Below are 23734 nucleotides of genomic sequence, written 5' to 3'. Positions count from 1 at the left end.
GCTCACAGGCTTTTAAGACTCCAGACACTACTCACCAAGGTAGAATGTAGAGCATTGTCTTTATAACCTGTGTCATGCCAATTGAGGTAGATGTTCCCCGAGGGTGTATCAGCATTTTTAATGTGTATATTTTTGACTTAGCAATTCCAATTATTAAAAAATAAAATGCACATAATGTACTGCTATGCAGCCATTAAAAAGTGAGGTACAAGCAAAGTCAAAAACATGATAATCTGGAGGGATACGTTTGCAATTCACATCACAGCATTCTAATTTTCTTAGAAAAAGGAAAAATCGAGGAGAAAATGATGAACAACTCAACAGAAAAAAAATAGACAAAGGATATGAACAGCTAGTTCACAGAAAAGGAATTATAAAAGGCTTTTGAGCATATGAGAAGACACCCAACCTTGTTCATAGTAAGAAAAATGCATATTGAAAGTTTACCAATCACTACTTTCTACCCATCATATTGTAAAAAATTGCCGATTTTGACAATACACCACGTTGGCAAAACTGAAATCCAAAGAGACTCAAATTGAAGAAAGCAGCTAACACTGCCTTGCAAAATAAAATGAAATACTGATTTCACTATGAGAATAGTACTTGCAAGTTTCTAAAAATTACTTCATTGGGTTTTCTTTCTTTGAATAATAAAAAGCAATACATGTCTACTACTACAAACCTAATCAGACACAAAAATAAAAAAGGTTCTCCCAACCTTTCCAAAAATCCCTCTCTACTCCAGTAATCAACATTTACAGTTTGAATTTAAGGGTTTTTTTGCTCCCTAGCAGATGTTAGGAGCCCTGGTGGTGCTGTGGTTAAGAGCTAGGCTGCTAACCAAAAGATTGGCACTTAAGCAAAGAGGATTTGAAGCACTTACTGATGAAGGTCAAAGACTACATACAGACTTCAGCATGGATTACACTTCAACATAAAGAAAACAAAAATCCTCACAACTGGACCAAGAAACAATATCATGATAAACGGAAAAAGATTGAAGTTGTCAAGGATTTCATTTTACTTGGATCCACAATCAACACCCATGGAAGCAGCAGTCAGGAAATCAAACCACGTATTGCATTGGGCACAAGTGCTGCAAAAGACCTCTTTGAAGTGTTGAAAAGCAAAGAAGTCACTTTGAAGACTAAGGTGCACCTGACCCAAGCCATGGTATTTTCAGTCACCTCATATTTATGCAAAAGCTGGACAATGAGTAAGGAAGACCGAAGAAGAATTGGTGCCTTTGAATTATGGTATTATGGTATTGAATATATTATCAGCTGCCAGAAGAACGAACAGGTCTAGCTTGGAAGAAGCACAGCCAGAATGCTCTTCAGAAGCAAGGATGGCAAGACTTCATCTCACATACTTTCGACATGTTATCAGGAGGGACCAGTCCCTGGAGAAGGACATCTGTTTGTTAAAGTAGAGGGTCAGTGAAACAGAGAAAGACCCTCAATGAGATGGATGGACACAGTGGCTGCAACAATGGGCTCAAGCATAACAACGATTGTGAGGGTGGTGTGGGACCAGGCAGTGTTTTGTTCTGTTGTAGATAGAGTCACTATGAGTCAAAAGTGACTCAAAGGCACCTAACAACAACAACATTGGTATAAACCCATCGCTGTTGAATCATTTCGACTGATAGCTACTCTGTAGGACAGAGTAGAACTGTCGCATAGGGGTTCCAGGGTTGTCAATCTTCACAAAAGCAGACTGCCACATCTTTCTCCTGTGGAGCTGCTGGTGGGTTCAAACTGCTGACCTTTCGGTTAGCAGCGCTATGTTATGTTGTTGAAGGTGAATTCATTCACTCGATTCATGTTTATTGAGCGTCTACATGTCAGCGCTCTGCTAAGCTCTGGGGATAAATGACAAACCCCAACATAAAACTCCATTAGGCAAGACCTGTCTGTTTTGCTCACCATAGTATTCGTAGTGGCTAGGGCAGTAGATGAAGGTCTTAGCTTTGCTTTCCCTTATCACTTCTCTAAGTATACCTCCTACTCCATCATTCTGATTATGTAATTTGTTAAGTGTTTCCAAGTGCCAATTTTGATTCCGTCTCTCTCCCTTTCCCCAGGTTTTAGCTCCATTGGGGTAGGGAACATATCTTTTCTACTCATCACAGTATCCCTAGCCCCTATCAGAGTGCTTGGCATATAATAAACCCGTTGCCATTGAGTAGGTTGTGACTCATAGTGACTCTGTATGACAGACAAGAACTGGTTTCCAAGTTGCGGCTGGTGGATTTGAACGGCCACCCTTTTGGTTACCAGGCCATATAATAGAAACCCGGCAAATACGTGTTCATTGACTGTGTGTCAGGACATGCACGTTTCCTCCTCCAAAGCGAACGTTCCCCAGGTCTGGTCTGAAAATAGGCCACGCCGCGCGAACCTCGCTAGCCTCGCCCCTCCTCAGTCCCTGGGAGGAAAGGAGCCCAGCCTTGGCCCCGCCCCCGCTGGTGACGCGACGCACGTGACAGGCGCCGGTGTGCGCTGTTTCCGGAAGTCTCGGTCGCCGGCACGGACGTCTCTGCTCTTGCTGCCGTGTGTGTCGTCGCCGTGGCCGCCAAGTTCTGCGAGTAGAACGGTGTAGCGGGCCGGGTTCCGGCCACTCTGCAGAATGGAAATAATCAGGAGTAGTGCGTGTCCGCCCGTGCATCTTCCCACGTCCCTTATCACCCTGCTAGGCCTAAGCCTTAGACCAGTCTGCTTGGCGGGGCCTGGGGCTGAGGCGGCAGCTCGGGGTTTTGCCCCGTTAGGCACGCGCACCCTCCGAGGCTTTGCCTCTCTCCGTCTGCGCACGCCTCGGGGCTTGTTCCCCTCGGCTGTGCACCGCTCGGGGCCTTGTCTTCCCCGGCTCGCGTACCCCTTGGGGTTGTCCCCGCCACCCCGTGAATCCCTCGGGGCTTGTCCTCCTCCAGCCCCTGGCCTCAGGGGCCCCTAGGTTCTCCCCTCTCCCCTTAGGAGACCGCGGCCAGAAAGCCAGGCTCTGGTTCTAAACTTCCTTTCGGTTTCTCTGCAGATTTTAAGAGTAATCTTCACAAAGTGTACCAGGCCATAGAGGAGGCTGACTTCTTCGCCATCGATGGGGAGTTCTCAGGTATCCCTGGTTTGCAAGCTCAGTGCTAGCACCTTGCATTATATAGCCACGTCTCCTTTTCTCGCCTTCGCCTTCTCATGCCTGCTGGCAGGACGTAGCTCATTTCGTAGCCTTTGGCAAGTTGCATGAGTGCCAACGTTTCCTCTTAAACGTTTGAAAAGCTTGGAAGAGATACGGTGGGTTTGTGACTGTTCCGCTGTCTGAGGGTTGTTGATAGGGAGGATGGTATTGGTGTTGCAGACAACAGTTTGACATGTACTTGGTAGAAGGCTTGTGGATTAGAATCAGGCTTTTGCAGGTGAATGAGGGTATTCCTTTATGCGTTGGTGAAGACGTTAATCGCCAACCTTGGAAAGAGTGTGTTTGTGTAGAGCAACTCTTATAGTAAATTGGAAGGTTTGTTTTCCCCCTTTTCCTCTTGGATCAAAGGCTAATTTTTAAATTGTTGGAGTCATGACAGGTTTGTTCCCTTTGGTATAGATACCCACTTTTGCTCCTTGATTTTACAGATTTTAAAAACTCTTCAGCTCTTTCTAAAGGAATCCTGCTGGTTTAAGTATGATCCTTGGGTCCTGCATGCAGTTTCTAGTTGAAGTCAATTCCCTGGCAGCTGAGTTTTCACCAGAAATAATGTTCTCTTGTCCTGAAAATGCCCTTGTGGTGTAGATTTTCCTCCAAACTGTTGACCAAGAGTGGTGTACTAGCACTAATATACTTCAGGATTGTTGTTTGATTATGCGTTAATTCTTTGGAAAGCAACAAAACTTATTCAGATATAGAGGTTGTGATACTGTGTTTTGAAACCCATTTTAGACACTGGAACTGCCCATTCTGAAGTTGAAACATTCACATCCCCAAATTCATTCTTACAGAGTTTAGATTGGTGGCCAGTGAAATTAATGCCTGTCTTAGTCATCTAGTGCTGCTATAACAGAAATACCACAAGTGGGTGGCTTTAACAGAATACATTTATTCTGTCACAGTTTAGGAGCTAGAAATCTGAATTTAGGGTGCCAGCTCTAGGGAAGGGCTCTCTCTCGGCTCTGGGGGAAGGTCCTACCTAGTTCATCTCTTTTTATATCTCAAAAGGCATTGACTCAAGACACATTTCACACTAATATGGTCTCATTAACATAACAAAGAAAACCCATTTGCAAATGGGACTATAACCACAAGTATAACCCGAATCCATAGCCATCGAGTAGATTCTGATTAGTATCGACCCCATAGGACAGAGCAGAACTGCTGCATAGGGTTTCCAAGGCTGTAAATCTTTATGGAAGCAGATTGCCACATTGTTCTCCTGTGGAGCTGCTGGTGGGTTCAAACCAGCAACCTTTCGGTTAGCAACCAAGTTCTTAACCACTGTGCCACCAGGCCTCCAACCACAAGTATAATCCATTGTCTTTGAGTCAGTTCCAACTCATAGTGACTGTCTTAGTCATCTAGTGCTGCTATAACAGAAATACCTCAAGTGGATGGCTTTAACAAAGAGAAATTTATTTCCTCACGGAAGAGTAGGCTAGAAGTCCAAATTCAGGGCGTCAGCTCCAGGGGAAGGCTTTCTCTCCCTGTTGGCCTTCTCATCAGTTTTCCCCCTGACTAGGAACTTCTCGAATGCGCAGGGACCCCAGGTCCAAAGGACATGCTCTGCTCCTGGCACTGCTTTCTTGGTAGTATGAGGTTCCCAGTTCTCTGCTTGCTTCCGTTTCGTTTTCTCTCTTGTAAGATAAAAGGTGGTGCACCAGGAAAACTCCTTTTACATTGGATCCGGGGTGTGACCTTAGTAAGGGTGTTACAATCCCCTCCTAATCTTCTTTAACATAAAACTACAGTCATAAAATGGAGGACAGCCACATAATACTGGGAATCATGGCCCAGCCAAATGATACACACATTTTTTGGGGGACATAATTCAATCCATGATAGCGACCCTATAGGACAGAGTAGAACTACCACGTAGGGTTTCCATGGAGCGCCTGGTAGATTCGAACCGCCGACCTTTTGGTTAGCAGCCTTACTCTTAACCACTACGCCACCAGAGTTTCCAACCACAAGTACAGGAGTTAGGATTTACAACATCATGTATTTTTTGGGGACATAATTCAATCCATAACAATGCTAATTTTGACAAAGAGTTCAGGAACACTTCCAATTAATCTTAATTCATAAGAACATGAAATTTATAGAGGCATTGAATGGTTGACATTTTTACATCGTTGTTGTTTGCCATCGAGTTGATTACAACTCATAGCGACCCTATAGGACAGAGTTAGCATTTATTAATAAGTTAAAACTTTTATTTCTTAAATTCTAGGAATCAGTGATGGACCTTCAGTCACCGCATTAACAAATGGTTTTGACACTCCAGAAGAACGGTATCAGAAGCTCAAAAAGGCAAGTAGATGTGTTAGAAAATCTTTTCTTTCCCATGGTGACTCTCTCAATGTCGAATCATAGAGAAATATAATCATTAAACTTGCACGTAAAGTTTTTTAAGTGCAGCACTTCTTCCTAACTGCAACCATGAAATGATATTTTAATGATCCTTAAAATAAACAGCAAAAATAATTGTCTGCTGGAAAACATGTTGGGGAAGGTTTAGTATTTTCAGTGTTAATTTGGTTTTTTGGAAATGTGATGTGGTTGTTTGAATCTTTTAGAAATAGGTGTAATATACTCTGGATGATGGATAGGTACTTAATTGGGGAAAAAATAGTCAAGAAATGTATGTAAATCAATAATACCTCTGATATCGAATGCATATAATCTGTTCTAATTGGAAGTATTCTGCCAAAGTCAAGTTGAGTGATTCAGAAAGTCCACCTAATTGAAAGTACTGTTGCTCCTGTTGAATATACAGCACAGTTTTGACAAATGTTTTATTTTCTTTTCCAGCATTCCATGGACTTTTTGCTGTTTCAGTTTGGCCTTTGCACTTTTAAGTATGACCACACAGATTCAAAGTAGGTTGTTTTAACAAGCATCTAGAATTCTTTTGTCATGGCATAATGTAACCCCCTAAGTCTGTTTATCTTTTATTTTCCCCAGGTATATAACAAAGTCATTTAACTTTTACGTTTTCCCGAAACCCTTCAATAGATCCTCACCAGATGTCAAATTTGTTTGTCAGGTTAGTAGCGTAATTGAGTTTTTGTTTTATGAATGGCTGATGAGGCAGTGTGGAAATGTGAACTTATTTAATTCAGGAATTTAGATCAAACTCTATTTAAAATTTGATTCTACCACTAACTTTGTAACTCCAGGTTTTGGGCGAATCGTTTAAGTTCTCTGACCTTCAGTTTTAGGGTTATAAATTAATGACACCTCTGTGTCTCTCTTAACTTCAGAACGAGTTGAGGAATAAGATGCAAGAGTCAGACAGATGGAAATCAGAACATCAGCATTATTATCGACAAAGCTGAAGTTGAGAATGTGCTTCATAATGCGGTTCAATCTGGGATTCCTAATGTCTTACCCCTCAGTTGAACCTCCACATCTAGATCTGCAGGCTTCTCCCTGCCCTGTTCTCCTTGCACCCATCTCCCAGGGTAGAGTTTTTTTCTCTGGAAGAGCAAAGTATATGTGTGTCATCTCTAAAAAGAGAGAACCCAGATTAAGTGGTAACACAGTTTGGAGAGCCTGAAGGGCGGGCTTCTGAATGATTGGGTCCTCAAATTCTTTTTGGAATAATGTGGTGTGGGACAAAGAACTTGGTTTGGTCCTTTGATTCTGGTTTCTGAAAATAACCTGAGTAATGAAGATGCCTTTATTTGCCTTTATTTTACAAAATAACTGGGCAAGTAGGGGCTACATAGCACCCCCCCACAAAAAAAAACCACACCAGTTGTCATCGAGTCGACTCATGTGACCCTATTAAAAAAAAAAAAAACAGACCAAACCACCATCTGAGGTGCAGGAAGTTGTGTAGACTCCTAAGCCTACAGCTGTACCTGATGACCTGGCCTCAGGTGGCCAGGAATGTTTCAGCCTGGCTCGGGATTACGGGGATGAGGTCTGATCTAACTCTGGGTGGTTAGGGTCAGAGAGAAGAATTGCCACGGAAGTGACTGGCGACGGGTTTGGAGATGTAGGAAGGTGAAGTCTGGATCTGTTTCCAGCTGGGAATTGGGTTTATGCTGGTCCTTGCCACACGGTTAGTGGTAAAGGTGGGGTTTGCCTACCTTGCGCCTTCTTTTATAGTGAAGTTGGTAGCGCATTCCTACTAGCAGGATGTAAACAAATGAAATTGAGATTTAAGTGGGTTCATAACTTTGGCCATGGGTTTATGGGTTAATCAAACAAAAGCAAATGTTGACAATGAGATCTTAGGAATGATATTCTGTTCTAAAAGACTAACAAGAATATGGTTATTCTGGGATATGTAAACAGATCAGAAGAACCCTACCCATTGTACAAAACCATGTTGTGGCTATGCTTGGAACAATGAAGTTCTAGTTGCCAGCCACCCCTTGGGAAAAAAAAAGATAAAATAGACTTGAAGACAGGCCAGAGACTAAACGTCTGAAATGGACAAAGGGATAAGGGAACTGTGATTTTTGAGGCAGAGTAAAAATGCTGGGATTCTCTAGTCTGGAAAAACAAAGGCAGAGAAAAGGCTTAGACTCAGTATGTAAACACACGAGTTGTATGCATAAGGTAAATGCGTCTTTGCATTCTTCCTTTTGTCCCCCGTTTAAGGTGATTTTTGATAAAATGCTATGACTGCAGCAGAGTTGCATTTTAAAAAGGAATTTTAGAATCAGCGAGTATGTGTCTAGTCGTAATTGCTTTTGAAAAGCTCTTAACCTTAAAGCATATGGGGTTTAGGGGTAAAGCACTCTAATAAGTTCTTTGGTAAAGAAGCATCTGACACTGTAGGCCGGATGCGGAGGGATAGGCTGACAATCGCACGCACACTCGGGGAATGTCCACATTGAGTGGGATGGCAGGCAGGATGGCATCCGGCTACATCATTTTCTTCTCCTCTTCCTTCTTCTGCTATTTCATTTTCTGACTAAAGATCTATAGTTGAATTCATGGAAGGTAATGCCTATGTCAGGGAGCCCTGGTGGTGCAATGGTTAAGCGCTCGACTGCTAACGTAAAGGTCAGTGATTCAAAGCCACCAGTGGCTCCATGGGAGAAAAGACCTGATGATCTCCCAGAGAGATCATAGCCGTTGAAAACCCTGTGGAGCGCAGTTCTCTTCTGACACACATGGGGTTGCCATGAGTTGTAATCAACTTGACAGCAACTGGTTAATGCATATATAGTTGTGAAAAATTAAAGCGTTATTGTTGTATCAGTTGCCGTTAAGTTGATTCTGACTCATGGCGCCCTCGTGTATTAGCGTAGAAGTGTGCTTTATAGGGTTTTCAAAGGCTGATTTTTCAGAAGTAGATTACTAGGCCTTTCTTCGGAGGTGCCTCTGGGTGGACTTGAACCTCCAACCTTTCCGTTAGCAGCTGAGCACGTTAACCACTTGCACCACCCAGGGACTCCCCTTACTGCTACTATATGGAGTAAAAAAATGAATTTCCTTTCTTACATCCTCTTCCCCGTGCCACTTCCCTCCCCGTTTCCCACTTTTCGTCTGGCCTTTATATACATTTAGCTATGTATTTCCATGTATCTGCTCTGTCCTACAGGGTCGCTATGAGTCAGAATCGACTCATTGGCAGCAGGTTTGGTATTTTTTGGTTTGGTATATACACGTATACATAATTTTATTTTTTTTCTTTAATATAAATAATATAAATGAGATTCTAATGTTCATCTTTTATATAACTTGCATTTTCCACTCAATGGAATGTCCTCTTTTTTCATAGTATGGGTATGTGTAATTTATTTAATCAGTCCTTTATTGGAATCTAGAGGATTTTCAGTGGCTTTCTTTATAAACAGTGCTATCGCCCATATCCGGGTATGGTGTATCTTTTTGTATATGTAGGAGTATTTCTGTGGGGTGGATTTCCCCCCCCACAGAAGTGGAGTTGCTGAATCACAGGACATGTGTGTTTAAAATTTTGATAGATGCCTCAAATTGTCCTCCCAGATAGCTGTGCGTATCTCTTGAATCTTGAAAAGAGCATATTTAGGACAAATCCTAAAGGTAGTAGATAGTAAATCATAGATTTTGTGGGTTCAGAAGCCATTTAGGGTGGAAAATATATGTAGCTTCAAAAAGGGAATAGCGGTAACTAGTGTCACTGAATTGTACCTGTGAAAAATGTTGAATTGGCAAGTATTGTGTTGTCTCTCCATTTTACGACAATAAAAGATTACACACTAGCAATCTTCACCTGGAACCCTGCTGGCACAGTGGTTAAGAGCTCACCTAGTAACCAAAAGTCGGCAATTCGAATCCACCAGCTGCTCCTTGGAAACCCTATAGGGCAGTTCTACTCTGTCCTGTAGGGTCGCTGTGAGTTGGAATCAACTCGATGGCAATGGGTTTACAGAATCTTCGACTATTTTTTTAAAAAAAAAGGAACAGATGAATCTTTTCGTGTATTTGTGGTAAAATACACATAAAATTTACCAGGTTAACATGTACAGTTTAGTGACATTAAGTAGATTCACAATGTTGTGCCATGGTCTTGTTCCAGAACTTTTTAATCGCCCCCGCCCAGCCCCTAGCAATCACTAATGTTTCTGTCTCTGTGGATGTACCTATTCTGGACTTTTCATATATAAATGGGATCATACAGTGTGTAGCCTTTTGTGTCTGGCTTCTTTTTACTGAGCATAGTATTTCAAGGTTCATCCATGTTGTAGCAGGTATCAGTACTTCATTCCTTCTTATGGCTGCATAGTATCCCGTTGTATGTTATACCACATTTTGTTATATCCATTCATCCATTGATAGACGTGGGTTGTTTCCATGTTTTGACTATTGTGAATAGTGCTGCCATGAACATTCATAACAAGTTTTTGAACACCTGTTCTCAGTTCTTTTGGGTATATGCTTAGGAATAGAATTGCTGGGTCATGTAGATGACTATTCCACTACAGATTTTTAATTGGATAAAGGGAATTAGAGTGTTTTAGAGTCTAGTGACAGGAGGGCAGAAATGCCTTTCCATATTCCATCCTTCGGTGCCTTTGTTAAAGATGGAATATTGAGATAGGCAGAATTATAGGAACACTCAGCCATGGCAGACGGAAAGACGGTGGTCCAAGTCAGAGGATGCTGGATCTTGGATCAGAACAGGATAAAAAGGGAACAAGTGGGGTAGAAGTTTCCTTGTTTTAAACCATAGAAAACCTAGGCATGATGAACAGGGGTAGATGACCTCATAAGCAAAGTAAGCACAGGCTGACTTTGATGTGGTGAAATGCATGTGAGATTGGTCACTATACATTAGTAAGTAAGCACAAGTAAGCCTGTGCTTACCTTGTTTATGGGGTCATCCGCACCTGTTAGGGATTGTAAATTTGAAAAGCGGCTTTGTGTCGGAAAGTGCTGTGGCGTTGGGAGAGAGACAGATACCAGCCATACCTAGAAGCAGAATATTTGATGTGGTGAAAAAATGTGAAATTGTTCACTACAGAGGATCTGGTAAGCAAGGTAAGCACCGTGCTTACCTTGCCTATTGGATAATTTGCCCTGCTGATGAAAAATGATTTGTATATACCCGTGTATGTCTGTATGGGTGAGATTGTCATTTTGTATCCCACTGTGTTTTTAGAAGGATTTGTGTTGGCTAATAAAGATGCAATATTTTACCTTTTATTATAAGATTAAAAAAACAAGTAGAAAAAAGACGAGGATATGATTAGTATAAGGTGGTTGTTGTTAGGTGCTGTTGAGTCGATTTCGACTCATAGCAACCCCATGTGACAGAGTAGAACTGCTGCATAGGGTTTTCCAGGCTGTAATTATTAAGGAAGCAGACTGCTAGGTCTTTCTCCCATGGAGCTGCTGGTTTGGGTTCGGACCACCAACCTTTTGGTTAGCAGCCGAGCCCTTAACCACTTTGCCACCAGCGCTCCATGCAGCACAGAATTTGTGTCAAAGAAAGTCGCAATTATTTGTCTCTGAGCTTCCTAGCAGCTAAGAAAAGAGGGAAACGATTAGTTCCATGGTTCATAGACCAAAACAAACCAGGGCTCGGGAAGTACAGCTTTTCTGACAACAGAGGTCTCAGAACATTTACCCTTGAAGTATCATAAAGAAATCATTCATTACAAAACCTTATTTTCCAGCACATGTCTCAGTGAGTACAGTGATGGATGGAATGGGACTGTTCGGTACAGTGTCCCTCAGGCTGATCATATGTCAAAGTGCAGTTCTGGAAAGGTGGTTCTGTGAAGGACAAAATGAAAATGATTCAGGTGTATAACCCTCTGATGTTCTGATTTAACCCAAGTATAAAATTAGAATAACTACAGTAATGTTAAGGAGCCCTGGTGGCACAGTGGTTAAAGTGCTGAGCTGCTAACCGAAAGGTCAGCAGATGAAACCCACCAGCCGCTCTGTGGGAGAAAGATGTGGCAGTCTGCTTCCATAAAGATTACAGCCTTGGAATCCTATGGGGCAGTTCTACTCTGTCCTATAGGGTCACTGTAAGTTGGGATCAACTCGATGGCAACAAGTTTACAGTGATGTTTCCTACTCTTCAGTCGATTGGAGGAAGAGCGTCATGACATCTGCCGTAGTGGTGTACCATCTCTAGTATTGTTTACTTAATGTTTTTATTTAAATCTACTGACGTATTTTGGCTCAGCCTAAGCTATTCGTGAATTCATAGGTTTGAGATGTGTATGCATAGTAGGACTTATTACTGGGAACTTTTCTCTGTTTTGATTTTAAACATATAAAACCCAAACCTATTGCTACCAAGTCCATTCTGACTCATAGCGACCCTATGGGACAGAGTAGAACGGCCCCATAGGGTTTTCAGGGCTTGATCTTTATGGAAACAGACTGCTACATCTTTCTTCCGTGGAGTAGCTGGTGGGTTCGAACCACCAACCTTTCAGTTAACAGCTGAGTGCTTAATCCCTGCGCCACCAAGGCTCCCTCTTAAACATACAGAATATCCAGTTAAGACTTTGGGTTTTCAAAATGTAATTTGAGGTGGATGTTGATGTCTTATAACCTACACTTGTGAGTTACCTGAAGCTTGAACCCAGAAAGAGATAATATAAATGGATTTTTTTTTTCCTATTTGTAGTGTCCCGGTCAGTACAGGAAGGAGCCCTGGTGGCACAGTGGTTAAGCACTCTCGGCTGCTAACCAAAAGGTCAACGGTTAGAATCCATCAGCTGCTCCACGGGAAAAAGATGTGGCGGTCTGCTTCCATAAACATTCCAGCCTTGGAAACCCCATGGGGCAGTTCTGCTCTGTCCCGTAGGGTTGCTGTGAGTCAGAATCGACTCAGTGGCGATGGGTAGTAGTAGCAGTATTCAGTACAGCAAGCAGGAGTTTTCTTCTGCCTGTTGGGGGAATGTCTGTTCATCTGGTGGATTTTTCTTAAATATTGTGAAATAGGATATTTGTTTTACGAGCTATAAAGGAAAAGAGCTCCGATATTTTAAGTAAATTAATGACATCTTTGGGGTAGAAATCCCTTGTCGTCTGACTTTTGGCATGCTGCTCCCTTCCCTGCTTGCCATTATTTACTTGCTCAAGTGACCTCTCTGCTTCTGTTCACATATCTGCTACTGATGTCACTAAAAAGGTACATTCTGTTTTCTCTTGTTTCAGAGCTCAAGCATTGACTTTCTAGCGAGCCAAGGATTTGATTTCAATAAGGTTTTTCGCAATGGTAAGATCATATGTGACTTATGTTTAGAGTTTGTTGTTGTTGAGAATATACACAGCAAAACATACATCGGTTCAACAGTTTCTGTATGTACAGTTCAGTGACGTTGATTACATTCTTCCAATTGTGCAACCATTCTCATCTCTTTTTCTGAACTGTTCCTCCCCATTAACATAGACTCACTGCCCTCTGAGGTTCCTGTCAAATCTTTTGAGTTGCTGTTGTCACTTTGAGCCCATATACAGACAAACCTTGTTTTATTGCACTTCGCTTTATTGTGCTTCACAGATACTGCGTTTTTTACAAATTGAAGGTTTGTGGCAACCCTGTATCAGGCAAGTCTCTTGGTGCCATTTTTCCAATAGCGTGTGCTCACTTTGTGTCTCTGTGCCACGTTTTGGTAGTTCTTGCAATATTTCAAACTCTTTCAGTATCATATCTGTTACGGTGATCTGTGATTAGCAATCTTTGACGTTACTACTGTAATTGTTTAGGAGTGCCACGAACTATGCCCGTGTAAGACGGTGAACAGATGTTGTGTGTGTTCTGACTGCTCCACCAACTGGCTGTTCCCTGGTCTCTCTCCCTCTCCTCAGGCCTCCCTATTCCCTGAGACACGACAGTATTGAAATTAGGCCAATTAATAACCTTGCAGTGGCCTCAAAGTGTTCAAGTGAAAGGAAGAGTTGCATGTCTCTCACTTTAAATCAAAAGCTAGAAATGATTAAACCTAGTGCGGAAGGCATGTCGAAAGCAGAGATAGGCTGAGAGCTAGGCCTCTTGCACCAAACATTTATCGAAGTTGTAAATGCAAAGGAAAGGTTCTTGAAGGAAATTAAAAGTGCTACTCCAGTGAAACATGAATGATAAGAAAGCAAAACAGCCTTATTGCTGATGTGGAGAAAGTTTTATTGGTCTGGATAGGTGATCAAACCAGCCACAACATTCCCTTAAGCCAAAGCCTAATCCAGAGCAAGGCCCTAATTTCTCTTCAATTCTGTGAAGGCTGAGAGAGGTGAGGAAGCTGCAGAAGAAAAGTTTGAAGCTAGCAGAGATTGGTTCATGAGGTTAAAGAAAAGAAGCTACATCCATAACATAAAGTGCAAGGTGAAGCAGTAAGTGCTGATGTAGAAGCTGCAGCAAGTTATCCAGAGGATCTAGCTAAGATAATTGATGAAGGTGGCTACACTAAACAACAGATTTTCAATGTAGATGAAACAGCCTTATGTTGGAAAAAGATGCCATCTAGGGCTTTCATAGCTAGAGAGGAGAAGTCAGAGTCTGGCTTCAGAGCTTCGTAGGACAGGCTGACTCTCTTGTTAGGGGCTAATGCAGCTGGTGACTTTAAGTTGAAACCAGTGCTCATTCACCGTTTTGAAAATCCTAGGGCCCTTAAGAATTATGCTAAATCTGCTCTGCCTGTCCTCTATAAATGGAACAACAAAGCCTAGATGACAGCACATCTGTTTACAACATGGTTTACGAACTACTTTAAGCCCACTATTGAGATCACTGCTCAGAAAAAAAGATGCCTTTCAAACTATTACTGCTCATTGACAGTGCACCTCGTCACCCAAGAGCTGTGATGGAGATGTACAAGGAGATTAATGTTGTTTTCATGCCTGTTAACACAGCAGCAATTTCGACTTTCAAGTCTCATTTAAGAAACACATTCCGTAAGGCTTTAGCTACCACGGATAGTGATTCCTCAGTTGAAGCTGGGCAAAGTAAATTGAAAACCTTCTGGAAATAATTCACCATTCTAGATGCCATTAAGAACATTCGTGATTCATGGGAAGAGGTCAAAATGTCCACATTAACAGGAGTTTGAAAGAAGTTGATTCCAAACCTCATGGATGACTTTGAGGGGTCCAAGATTTCAGTGGAGGAAGTAACCACAGATGTGGAATAGCGAGAGAACTAGAATTAGAAGTGGAGCCTGAAGATGAGACATTGCTGCAATCTCATGATAAAACGTCAGTGGATGAGGAATTGCTTCATATGGATGAGCAAAGAAGGTGGTTTCTTGAGATGTAATTTGCTCCTGGTGAAGATGCTGTGAACATTGTTGAAATGACAACAAAGGATTTCGAATATTACATAAACTTAGTTGATAAAGCAATGGCAGGGTTTAAGAGAATTGGCTCCAGTTTTGAAAGAAGTTCTACTGTGGGTAAAATGCTATCACACAGCATCGCATGCTACAGAGAAATCTTTCATGAAAGGAAGGGTCAGTTGATGCAGCAACCTTCATTGTTGTCTTATTTTAATAAATTGCCACAGCCTCCCCAGCCTTCAGCAACCACCGCCCTGATCAGTTAGCATCCATCAACATCAAGGCAAGACTTTCCACCCGCAAAAAGATGACAGCTCGCTCAATGATGGTTAGAATTTTTGAACATAAAGTATTTTTTAATTAAGGTATATACATTGTTTTTTTAGACATAATGCTATTGCACAATTAATGGACTATAGTGTAAACATAACTTTTGTAAGCACTGGGAAACCAAATTCATGTGACTCGCTTTATTGTGATATTTGCTTTATTGTAATACTCGCTTTATTGTGGTGGTCTGGAACCGAACCCACAAATCTCCAAGGTATGCCGGTAGGTAGTTCTTAAAAGAGCAGACATTTTTTACTAGTTAAACTAAACTATTGTTTGGTTTTAAGAAGACGTCAGAGGATATTTGAAAATTTGAGATTCTTGAACAGTTACTTCTGTTAATGCATTCTTCTTGAAATTACCTTTAGGAATTCCATATTTAAATCAGGAAGAAGAAAGACAGTTAAGAGAGCAGTATGATGAAAAACGTTTGCAGTCCAATGGTGCAGGAGCTCTGTCATTCGCGTCTCCCAACACTTCAAAATGTCCTGTGATGGTTCCTGAGGAGCAGAAGAAGTTTATTGACCAAGTGGTGTAAGTTCCTAAATTGAAAGCAAATGTACTTTGAGTAATGTGGCCGGACTGATGTCTGCATCCCAAACTTGTCCCGTACACACACAGTATATACAGAGGTGTGATGTCATGGGTGGCGGGATTTAATTGTGGCATATCTGAATCTGGGTCACAGCAGGCACATTGTAAATAGAGTTGTGCGTATCACATTAGACTCGCTCTGTGTCAGTAGGCAAGAGACTGTCATCGAGCGGGCAGACCCTCTACATGGACCAGGGGCCTGAAAGCTGCTGCCCAGCTTCCCTAAAGGCAGAGGAATGAAACACGCCCTTCTAGACAGCAACATGCCTGGGTTCTTGTCTCTCGTAGTAATGTTTCTGACAAGCAAATGTGCCGCTGGAACGTCTAGTCTTGCTTAGTTATCAGTTAAGTGTGTTACTAGAAAAGTTAAATTTTCCGATAAGGTCACATATAAACACCTGAAAAACTAAACCAGCCTTTTGCTTGCTACTCACTCAGAAAAAAAAAAAAATCACTTGGGTTGATGAATGTGTGAGAAGTTGTCACAAATTCGTTAACAAAAACAATAACCAAAAACAGTGTATGCCGAAGTTAAGTATTTTTCTTTAAGCCTTATTGAACTAAAAAAGTTAGAACATGCTTTGGTAAAATCATATTGTTATATGGTCATGTATTGAGACTGCTTTTGAGTATGATCATTCTGTTGGTTGGTGGCTTTTCATAATTTCCTGATAGTCATGGTCTTCCTCTAATTCCCCAGAGAGAAAATAGAAGATTTGTTACAAAGTGATGAAAACAAGAACTTGGATTTGGAGCCGTGTACTGGGTTAGTTGCTGTGAACATTTTCACGTTTTTTTTTTCTTTTGAAAGATAGATGATGTTGTGTTTGGTCCTTTAAAAGCACTTTATAAATAGTCTTTTTGTTATAGGTACATTCCCAAGATTTAAGCACTACCTTTAGCATTAACACAGTGGGGATTGAGACACAGAATGAATGCTTTGTCCTCTACCCAGAGGAGAGAAAACTGTTGTGCAACTTTAGCTCTAGGTTGTGCTGAAGAGACTAATTATTTCAGCCTCAAAATCCAAACCAAACCCATTGCCGTCAGTTGATTCTGACTCTCGGCAACCCTATAGGACAGAGTAGAACTGCCCCATAGGGTTTCCAAGGCTGTAATCTTTACTGAAGCAGGCTGCCACATCTTTTTCCCTCACAGTGGCTCGGGGTGTTGAAACGCCAACCTTTCGGTTAGCAGCCAAATGCCTAACCACTGCGCCACGAGGGCTCCTTATTTTAGCCTCAAGGAGTTGCTTAATACATGAAAGCCTCTGAAGAGAGGAATTCACTGTCATACTATTTCTGTGCTTTTAATTTCTCTTTGCAGTAAAAAATATCAGTGTCTCAGAGTCAACAACGTGAACATCTTCGTTTCCTCCTTTCCTTTTCCTTTGTGACAAGCTTCACAAAAGTAGTTTAATTCTTCTGTATATTTTATATAGTCATAAACCAGAAAACCAAACCCGATGCCACCAAGTCGATTCCAACTCATAGTGACCCTACAGGACAGAGTAGAACTGCCCCATAAGGTTTCCAAGGAGCGGCTAGTGGTTTTGAACTGCTGACCTTTTGGTTAGCAGCTGATCTCTTAACCACTGTGCCACCAGGGCTCTTTATACAGTCATAGGACATAGGAAGTAATATTTCGATTAGACAAGATCTTCTACCTTTTTTATGAAAGCAATATAATAGTAAAGAAAGTCTTGATAGTGACAAATTATGAGGAATATTCCCACCTCAGACATTCTGCCTATTTTAATGTTGCATATTACCTGTCAGTTCTAATCAGGTATCTTTAAGTTAAATATTTTTCCCAGCCAGTGCTTGGTCAGCTTGGATTTTCTCAAAATGAGCCAAATCCACTGTTTTTCTTTTGTTATTGTAGGTTCCAAAGAAAACTGATTTATCAGACTCTGAGCTGGAAGTAAGTGTTTCTGTTATTTGTGAGAGCTCTGTGAAGTTCCCAGGATTTAAAAACAAAATATAATCTCTTGGCTCTCATTTCCGTTTTGAAATTTTGGGGTTCTTGGTGACTTTGACCATACCAGGTTCTTGTGCCATGCTTCATGGGGTTATTACCGCCTACTTTCTTAGGTTGAATAACCACTTAATTTATTTTCTATTTTATTGTGTTTTTTCAGTGAAAGTTTACACAGCAAATTAGGTTCCCGTTTGATAATTTCTTTACGAATTTGTTCAGTGATGTTAGTTGTATTTTTCACAGTATGTCAACATTGTCTTTAATTGCGTTCTGGTTCAGTGTTCCAGTTCCCTGGCTGCTTATCTTTTCATCTTTGTTATTACTTCTTAATACATGCTGTAAGGCCTTTTAAAATCCCTTTTAATTATCACTTTGGCCTAATCCATTAAGCTCTGGATTTGTCATTCTTTTGGTCTTCGAAGGCATATGATAAAAATTTGGTTTTTGACCTAGGAAATGCCCACACGAATGCTGTTTCTAAGGCAGGAGTTCTAAACCTGGGGTTAGACCATGCATGGGTTTCAGGAGAGATCCGTGAATCCTCTAAAAGAATGAGCAAAATTTTGTATATTCTTCTAGGGGTGTTCATTGTATTATCAGGTGGATCTCTGACCTCAAAATTGAACATCAGCATTGGACAGATGGACATTTGCATTTGGCTTTCCTTGAGGTTCTTGTTCTTCCATGACAGTCTGCTGGTGACATGGATGCTGGGAAGTTGAACACAACGGGAAAGGGGCCATTGTCTAGTTTGCTCAGGCTCCCTTTTGCAGCTTACTCCATGTGGGTTCCAGATCCTGCTCCTTCTTGGCTGCTGCAAACTACCGTGCTGAACTCAAGCTGAGTCACTCGTCTCAGACCTCCCTGTGTATGCTGCCTACCATCTAAACAGCTCTTTAGAATTCAGTTAAGAAGATTGCTATTGTTGTTATATCTGGTAGCACTATTTGGCTGTGTGGTAATGAGTTGACTGTATTATGAGATACAGTGCCTAATTCCTAAAAAAAAAAAAGAATTTGAAATCAGATACATTTCATGTGTTTAAGAGCAGAGGTAGGGAAACATTTAGCACCTGAAATTACTATTTTGAGATAGTCTTACTGTAAAGTCTTCATTGTGATAGTCATTTCCTATTTAATAAACTTACTTAATTTAGTTGAATTATAGCTATATAGTTGCTTTTAAAATACTTTGGGTTTTATTATAGTTCCCATTGACCCATCTGTTTATATCATGTTTTATTTTCTTTAGGTATCCCAAAGGCATTCACGTTGAGACTTTAGAAACTGAAAAGGTAACCCCACGAATTTTCCAGGGCTAACGTTAAACACTTGCAGCGATGCACTGATATGTTGAAAGTCAGAATTTAAACCGCGGCTTTGCTACCTGTGAGTTGGATGACCTTGGCGAAGTCAAAGTCATTGAACCTCTCTAAGCCTCATTTTCCTCTTTTGGAGATTGGGGGGATGGTGATGATGAATGATCTGTCCCTACCTCACAGCTTTGTCACGGTGATCAGTGGGTACACGCAAGTGAACATGCTTTGTAAACTTGAAAGTATACAAATGCTAGTTCATGTTCTGACTCTGGCAGAAAGCTGTAATGGTATGTATGAATAAAAGGGCTTCATGTCATGTAGATAAAATTAAATTTTACAACTGGGTCATAAACACAAGCATAACTATCATCATGTATTCCCAAGTGCACAGGTAAAACTGTGAGGAGTAGTGAGTCTCCTGATGGCGGGTTCTTTTGCAAACTTCTAGAACTTAGTTGCCGCTTTTACATCAGATATAAAATTAAGTAACAGATTAAGTAAATTAAAAAACAGTTGTGCTGGAAGATAAATTTCAAACTTTGACCTAGAGTTTTGTGGTATGTTTAATTGATACAAAATGGAATGTATGAAAAAGTGAACACTAGTTTTCTGGCAAGTATCAGAAAATCCAGGAAGTTTTAAAGATATTAATAAAATATGATATAGGAATTTTAGTTTAAAATGAATTATATAGAAATTCATGTTCAAATACAACCTGTGACTTCTTAGTCCATCATAGAAAGTGTCTTATTCTCACAGTCTGTTGATACTTTTAACTGATGTCTTTTGGGTTGAGTTCCTAAGCCATGGGAAAATGGCATGAAGATGCAGAGGCAAAATTTTGGTGTGTGATGTTGTCAGCTCAACTTTGGTGTCATTTCAAAATACTTTGAGCTGTGTTTGGCCCGTGAAAGACTGTGCAGTGATAAAATAACTTCTAATGGTAGCAGAATTCTGAGTTCTTTTGGATCAGGTTGCTTCCAGAAAATGCCATATCTGCTTTATGTCTTTCAGAAAGAGCGGTATATAGTTATCAGCAAAGTTGATGAAGAAGAACGCAAAAGAAGAGAGCAACAGAAACACGCTAAAGAACTGGTAATTGGGTTATGTTGATTTTCTGAGGCAAGAAATGACAACATAGACACTCATTTATTCCCTTCTATGTTTTTGTTTCAAATCTAGATCATATGTTGGATTCAGTTTAATGAATAGTTTTCTATCATAGAAGAATTGAATTGATAGAAAAGCCTAGAATAATATGGGGGTCAGTTAAGGTTAAACATTAAGACATATCCAACAAAGTGAGTCTTAACATCATAGTTGTCCAATCTTCATTTTTATAAAGCAGTCTTGAAGAGAGTATCCTTGATTATTATTCGATTGTATGTCACTGAGTGTCATTACCCATTGACTAATATTGCCATGTCTAACTTCAACTATGGAGCCCTGGTGGCACAGTGGGTAAGAGCTATGGCTGCTAACCGAAAGGTTGGCAGTTCGAATCCACCAGCCACTCCTTGGAGACCCTGTGAGGCAGTTCTACTCTGTCCTGTAGGGCCATTATGAGCCGAAATTGACTTGACACAGTAGGTTTTGGAACTTCAACTACAGTTACTAGTTGTTCTAAAACAATGTTCAGAGCATATGATCTAATAGGTTAGGATGACGTGGTCAGATTTGCATTGTTGAAACATCACCCTGGTTGCTATGTGACAATGGATTTGAGGGGGTGCAATGCAGGCAGGGAGGCCAGTTAAGCCTTGGAGTAACCTACCTAAGAGATGTTGGTGACTTGGAATAGGATAACTAGTAGCAGTGTAGATGGAACCTGGAGATATTTAGAAGGTGGAGCCAAAGGAATTTGTGATTGGATATGGGTGGGGAAAGAAGAAAGGGGAAGAAAGAAGGTACTCAAGCCAAATATTTGAGCACCTGAGTAGATTGCATTTCACTTAAATGGGGTGGGCTGGAGTGAGATTGGTGGTGGTGGTTGGCCAGGGGGACACAGGAGGAGAGGCACAGGAGCAGGTTTGGGTGTGGGTGAATGTCGAGTTTACATGTATAAGACAGGTGAAGGCAAAGGGCTGACTGCCTCAATCGGTAGAGATACAGTGAGCCACTTTTAGGTTTAGACAGTTATTATTTACATAGGGAAAAGAAGATTAGCCAAAGATATCACCTCCCTGTGGTTCTTGTCCCACACACCAAAAAGGACAACATCAGAACAAAAGAGGCCAGATGACTGCAGTGTGAGTTGTGGGATACCTCATTACTGAGGAGCCAGTTCTAGGGCTCTATTCTGAGGGAGGCAGGGCAGAAAGCCCCATACCTTATCAGAGTTTGGGAGGTGACGAGAAACTGTCTCATGACAGCCCCCCAGGAGACATAAGGAGATGGCCTCATAGCAGCTTCTTACAAGCCTCTGTCTCTTGTTCCCTGTTCAACCAAGATGCAGATGAGCTCCGGTTTAAGCCTTTGCCTACTTAGCATATTTGTATACATGCAGGGTAGCCAGGGCACCATGGCGGGCTGTTCCCCTGCAGCGGGAAAAGATGTTACATTCTGTTTTCCACCCGATCAGTTTTTAGATGTCTTGGGACATCCAGGGGTAAATGTCTTGTAAGCAGTTAGATTTGTCCATCTGGAGCACAGGAGAGAGGTGAGGGCTACACATGGTTGTCATGGGCAAAGCCTGGGACTGTATTAGATCACCTGCAGAGTGCGTGAGGACTGAGAAGAGGAGCTACAGCAGGGTCCTGAGGGCCACCAACGTGGAAATGATAGGGAGAAGGGAAGGGCCCTGGAAGGAGACTGAGAAAATGTGCCGGGAGGTTATGGTGACGCAGGAGCCAGGGGAAGACAATGTTTGAAGAAGGGGGTGGTCAGCGGTGTCGCGTGTTCTGGAGGTAAAAAGATAAGGACTGTTGGATTAAGGAGTTGTTTTAAGGAGGTGAGTGATTTCAGTAGGGTGGTGAGGTGAAGGCAGAGTGCAGAGGGCTGAGAGTAGTTGGGACTTGAACTGGAGCTAAACTCTTTCAAGCAGTTGGGCTGCAAAGAGATCCGAGTTAAGAGGCAGTCATTGGATGGGGCTTTGAGTTAAGGAAGGGTTTTTAAGACAGACACGTGAACCTTTTTGAACACTGTTGGGAAGGAAATGGGAGAGAAGAAGAAAACGACTGGGGATGAATCTCAGAGCTCTGCAGTATAAAAAAAACTTGTAAAAATGCATTTTGTCAAGGAAAAACTGACGACTTACTGAAGTGCTTGATTTCATCAGTGAACTCAGAGTTTGATGCAGTGTTGAATTTGGCCAGCAGGTGGCAGCTTTTTTTTAAATTGTCTTCAGGTGAAAGTTTACAGCTCAAGTTAATTTCTCGTACAAAAATTTATACACATACTGTTATGTGACCCTAGTTGCAATCCCTATAATGTGACAGCACACTCCCCCTTTCCATCTCTGGGTTTCCCATGTCCATTCAACCAGCTCCTGTCCCTTCTGCCTTCTCATCCCTCCTCCAGACAAGAGCTACCCATTTAGTCTCGTGTATCTGCTTGAACTAAGAAGCACACTCCTCACGAGTATTATTTTATGTTTTATAGTCCAGTCTAATCTTTGAAGAGTTAGCTTCAGGAATGGTTTTAGTTCTGAGTTAACAGAGAGTCTGGGGGCTGTGTCTTCTGTGGTTCCTCTAGTCTCGGTCAGACCACTAAGTCTGGTATTTTTATGTGAATTTGAGTTCAGCACCCCACTTTTCTCCTGCTCTGTCAGGGACTCTCTGTTGTGTTCCCTGTCAGGGCAGTCATTGGGGGTAGCCGGGCACCATCTAGTTCTTCTGGTCTCAGGCTGAGGGAGTCTCTGGTTTATGTGGTCCTTGTGTCTCTTGGGCTAATATTTTCCTTGTGTCTTTGGTGTTCTTCATTCTTCTTTGCTCCAAGTCGGTTGGGACCAATTGATGCATCTTAGCTGGCCGCTTGGAAGCTTTTAAGACCCCAAATGAGGTGGCAGCTTTTTAAAGGTTGTGTTTTAAAGACATCTACATAGTCTGACTCGGGAATTTCAACAAATTATGTGAAGTAATGGGTAAATCCCAGGCTCTTTTGTTTCAGTAACTGATGACTAATTTACCACTTGCTTGTTCTACTTCTTAAACAGAAGAAAAGTATGTAAGTAGGTGATTTTGACACAGTTGTTTGGGAGTTGCTATGATCAGTACAAAGCACATGAAACGAAATAAAGCTACTAATTCAATATAGAATTTCAGTGCTTTTTTTTTTTTTTGCCTAACTTTTAATGCTGTCAAGGAATGTGTTATGTAAATGGTTTTTATTTATTTTAATTAGGAGGGACTGAACGACGCTGTGGGATTTTCTAGAGTCATTCATGCCATTGCTAATTCAGTAAGTGAACAGACTTTTTCTTTTTAACTCAATCCTTGAACATCATATTTAAAGTGAAATGCCTCATTGTCATCACAAAGTAATCATTTGGTCACATTTAGAATGTTAACCTGGTTTGCAGGAACAAATTAGAATTTCAGAGAGATAGATTCTCGTTATAATGTTCTTGGTG

General features: G+C 41.4%; 1 protein-coding gene across 3 annotated transcripts in view; it reads left to right on the top strand.

Moving 5' to 3' along the window:
* Positions 1-2511: 2511 nt before the first annotated feature.
* PARN (poly(A)-specific ribonuclease) overlaps positions 2512-23734 on the top strand; it is a 152417-nt gene continuing 131194 nt past the window's right edge. The window contains exons 1-12 of one of the 3 annotated variants that reach the window (XM_023728476.1): positions 2512-2653; positions 3037-3114; positions 5432-5511; positions 6013-6080; positions 6166-6247; positions 12829-12889; positions 15641-15806; positions 16567-16632; positions 17751-17789; positions 19098-19140; positions 20179-20259; positions 23506-23562. In XM_023728476.1, coding sequence (XP_023584244.1) covers positions 2635-2653; positions 3037-3114; positions 5432-5511; positions 6013-6080; positions 6166-6247; positions 12829-12889; positions 15641-15806; positions 16567-16632; positions 17751-17789; positions 19098-19140; positions 20179-20259; positions 23506-23562 — 840 coding nt within the window. In that variant the 5' untranslated portion in view covers positions 2512-2634. The remainder of the gene's footprint in view (positions 2654-3036; positions 3115-5431; positions 5512-6012; positions 6081-6165; positions 6248-12828; positions 12890-15640; positions 15807-16566; positions 16633-17750; positions 17790-19097; positions 19141-20178; positions 20260-23505; positions 23563-23734) is intronic. The other 2 variants (XM_004373268.2, XM_023728477.1) reach the window with 2 other exon arrangements.

Source organism: Trichechus manatus, unplaced genomic scaffold (assembly GCF_000243295.1).
Source record: "Trichechus manatus latirostris isolate Lorelei unplaced genomic scaffold, TriManLat1.0 scaffold00024, whole genome shotgun sequence".
NCBI lineage: Eukaryota > Metazoa > Chordata > Mammalia > Sirenia > Trichechidae > Trichechus > Trichechus manatus.
This window is presented reverse-complemented; position numbering and strand designations above follow the sequence as displayed.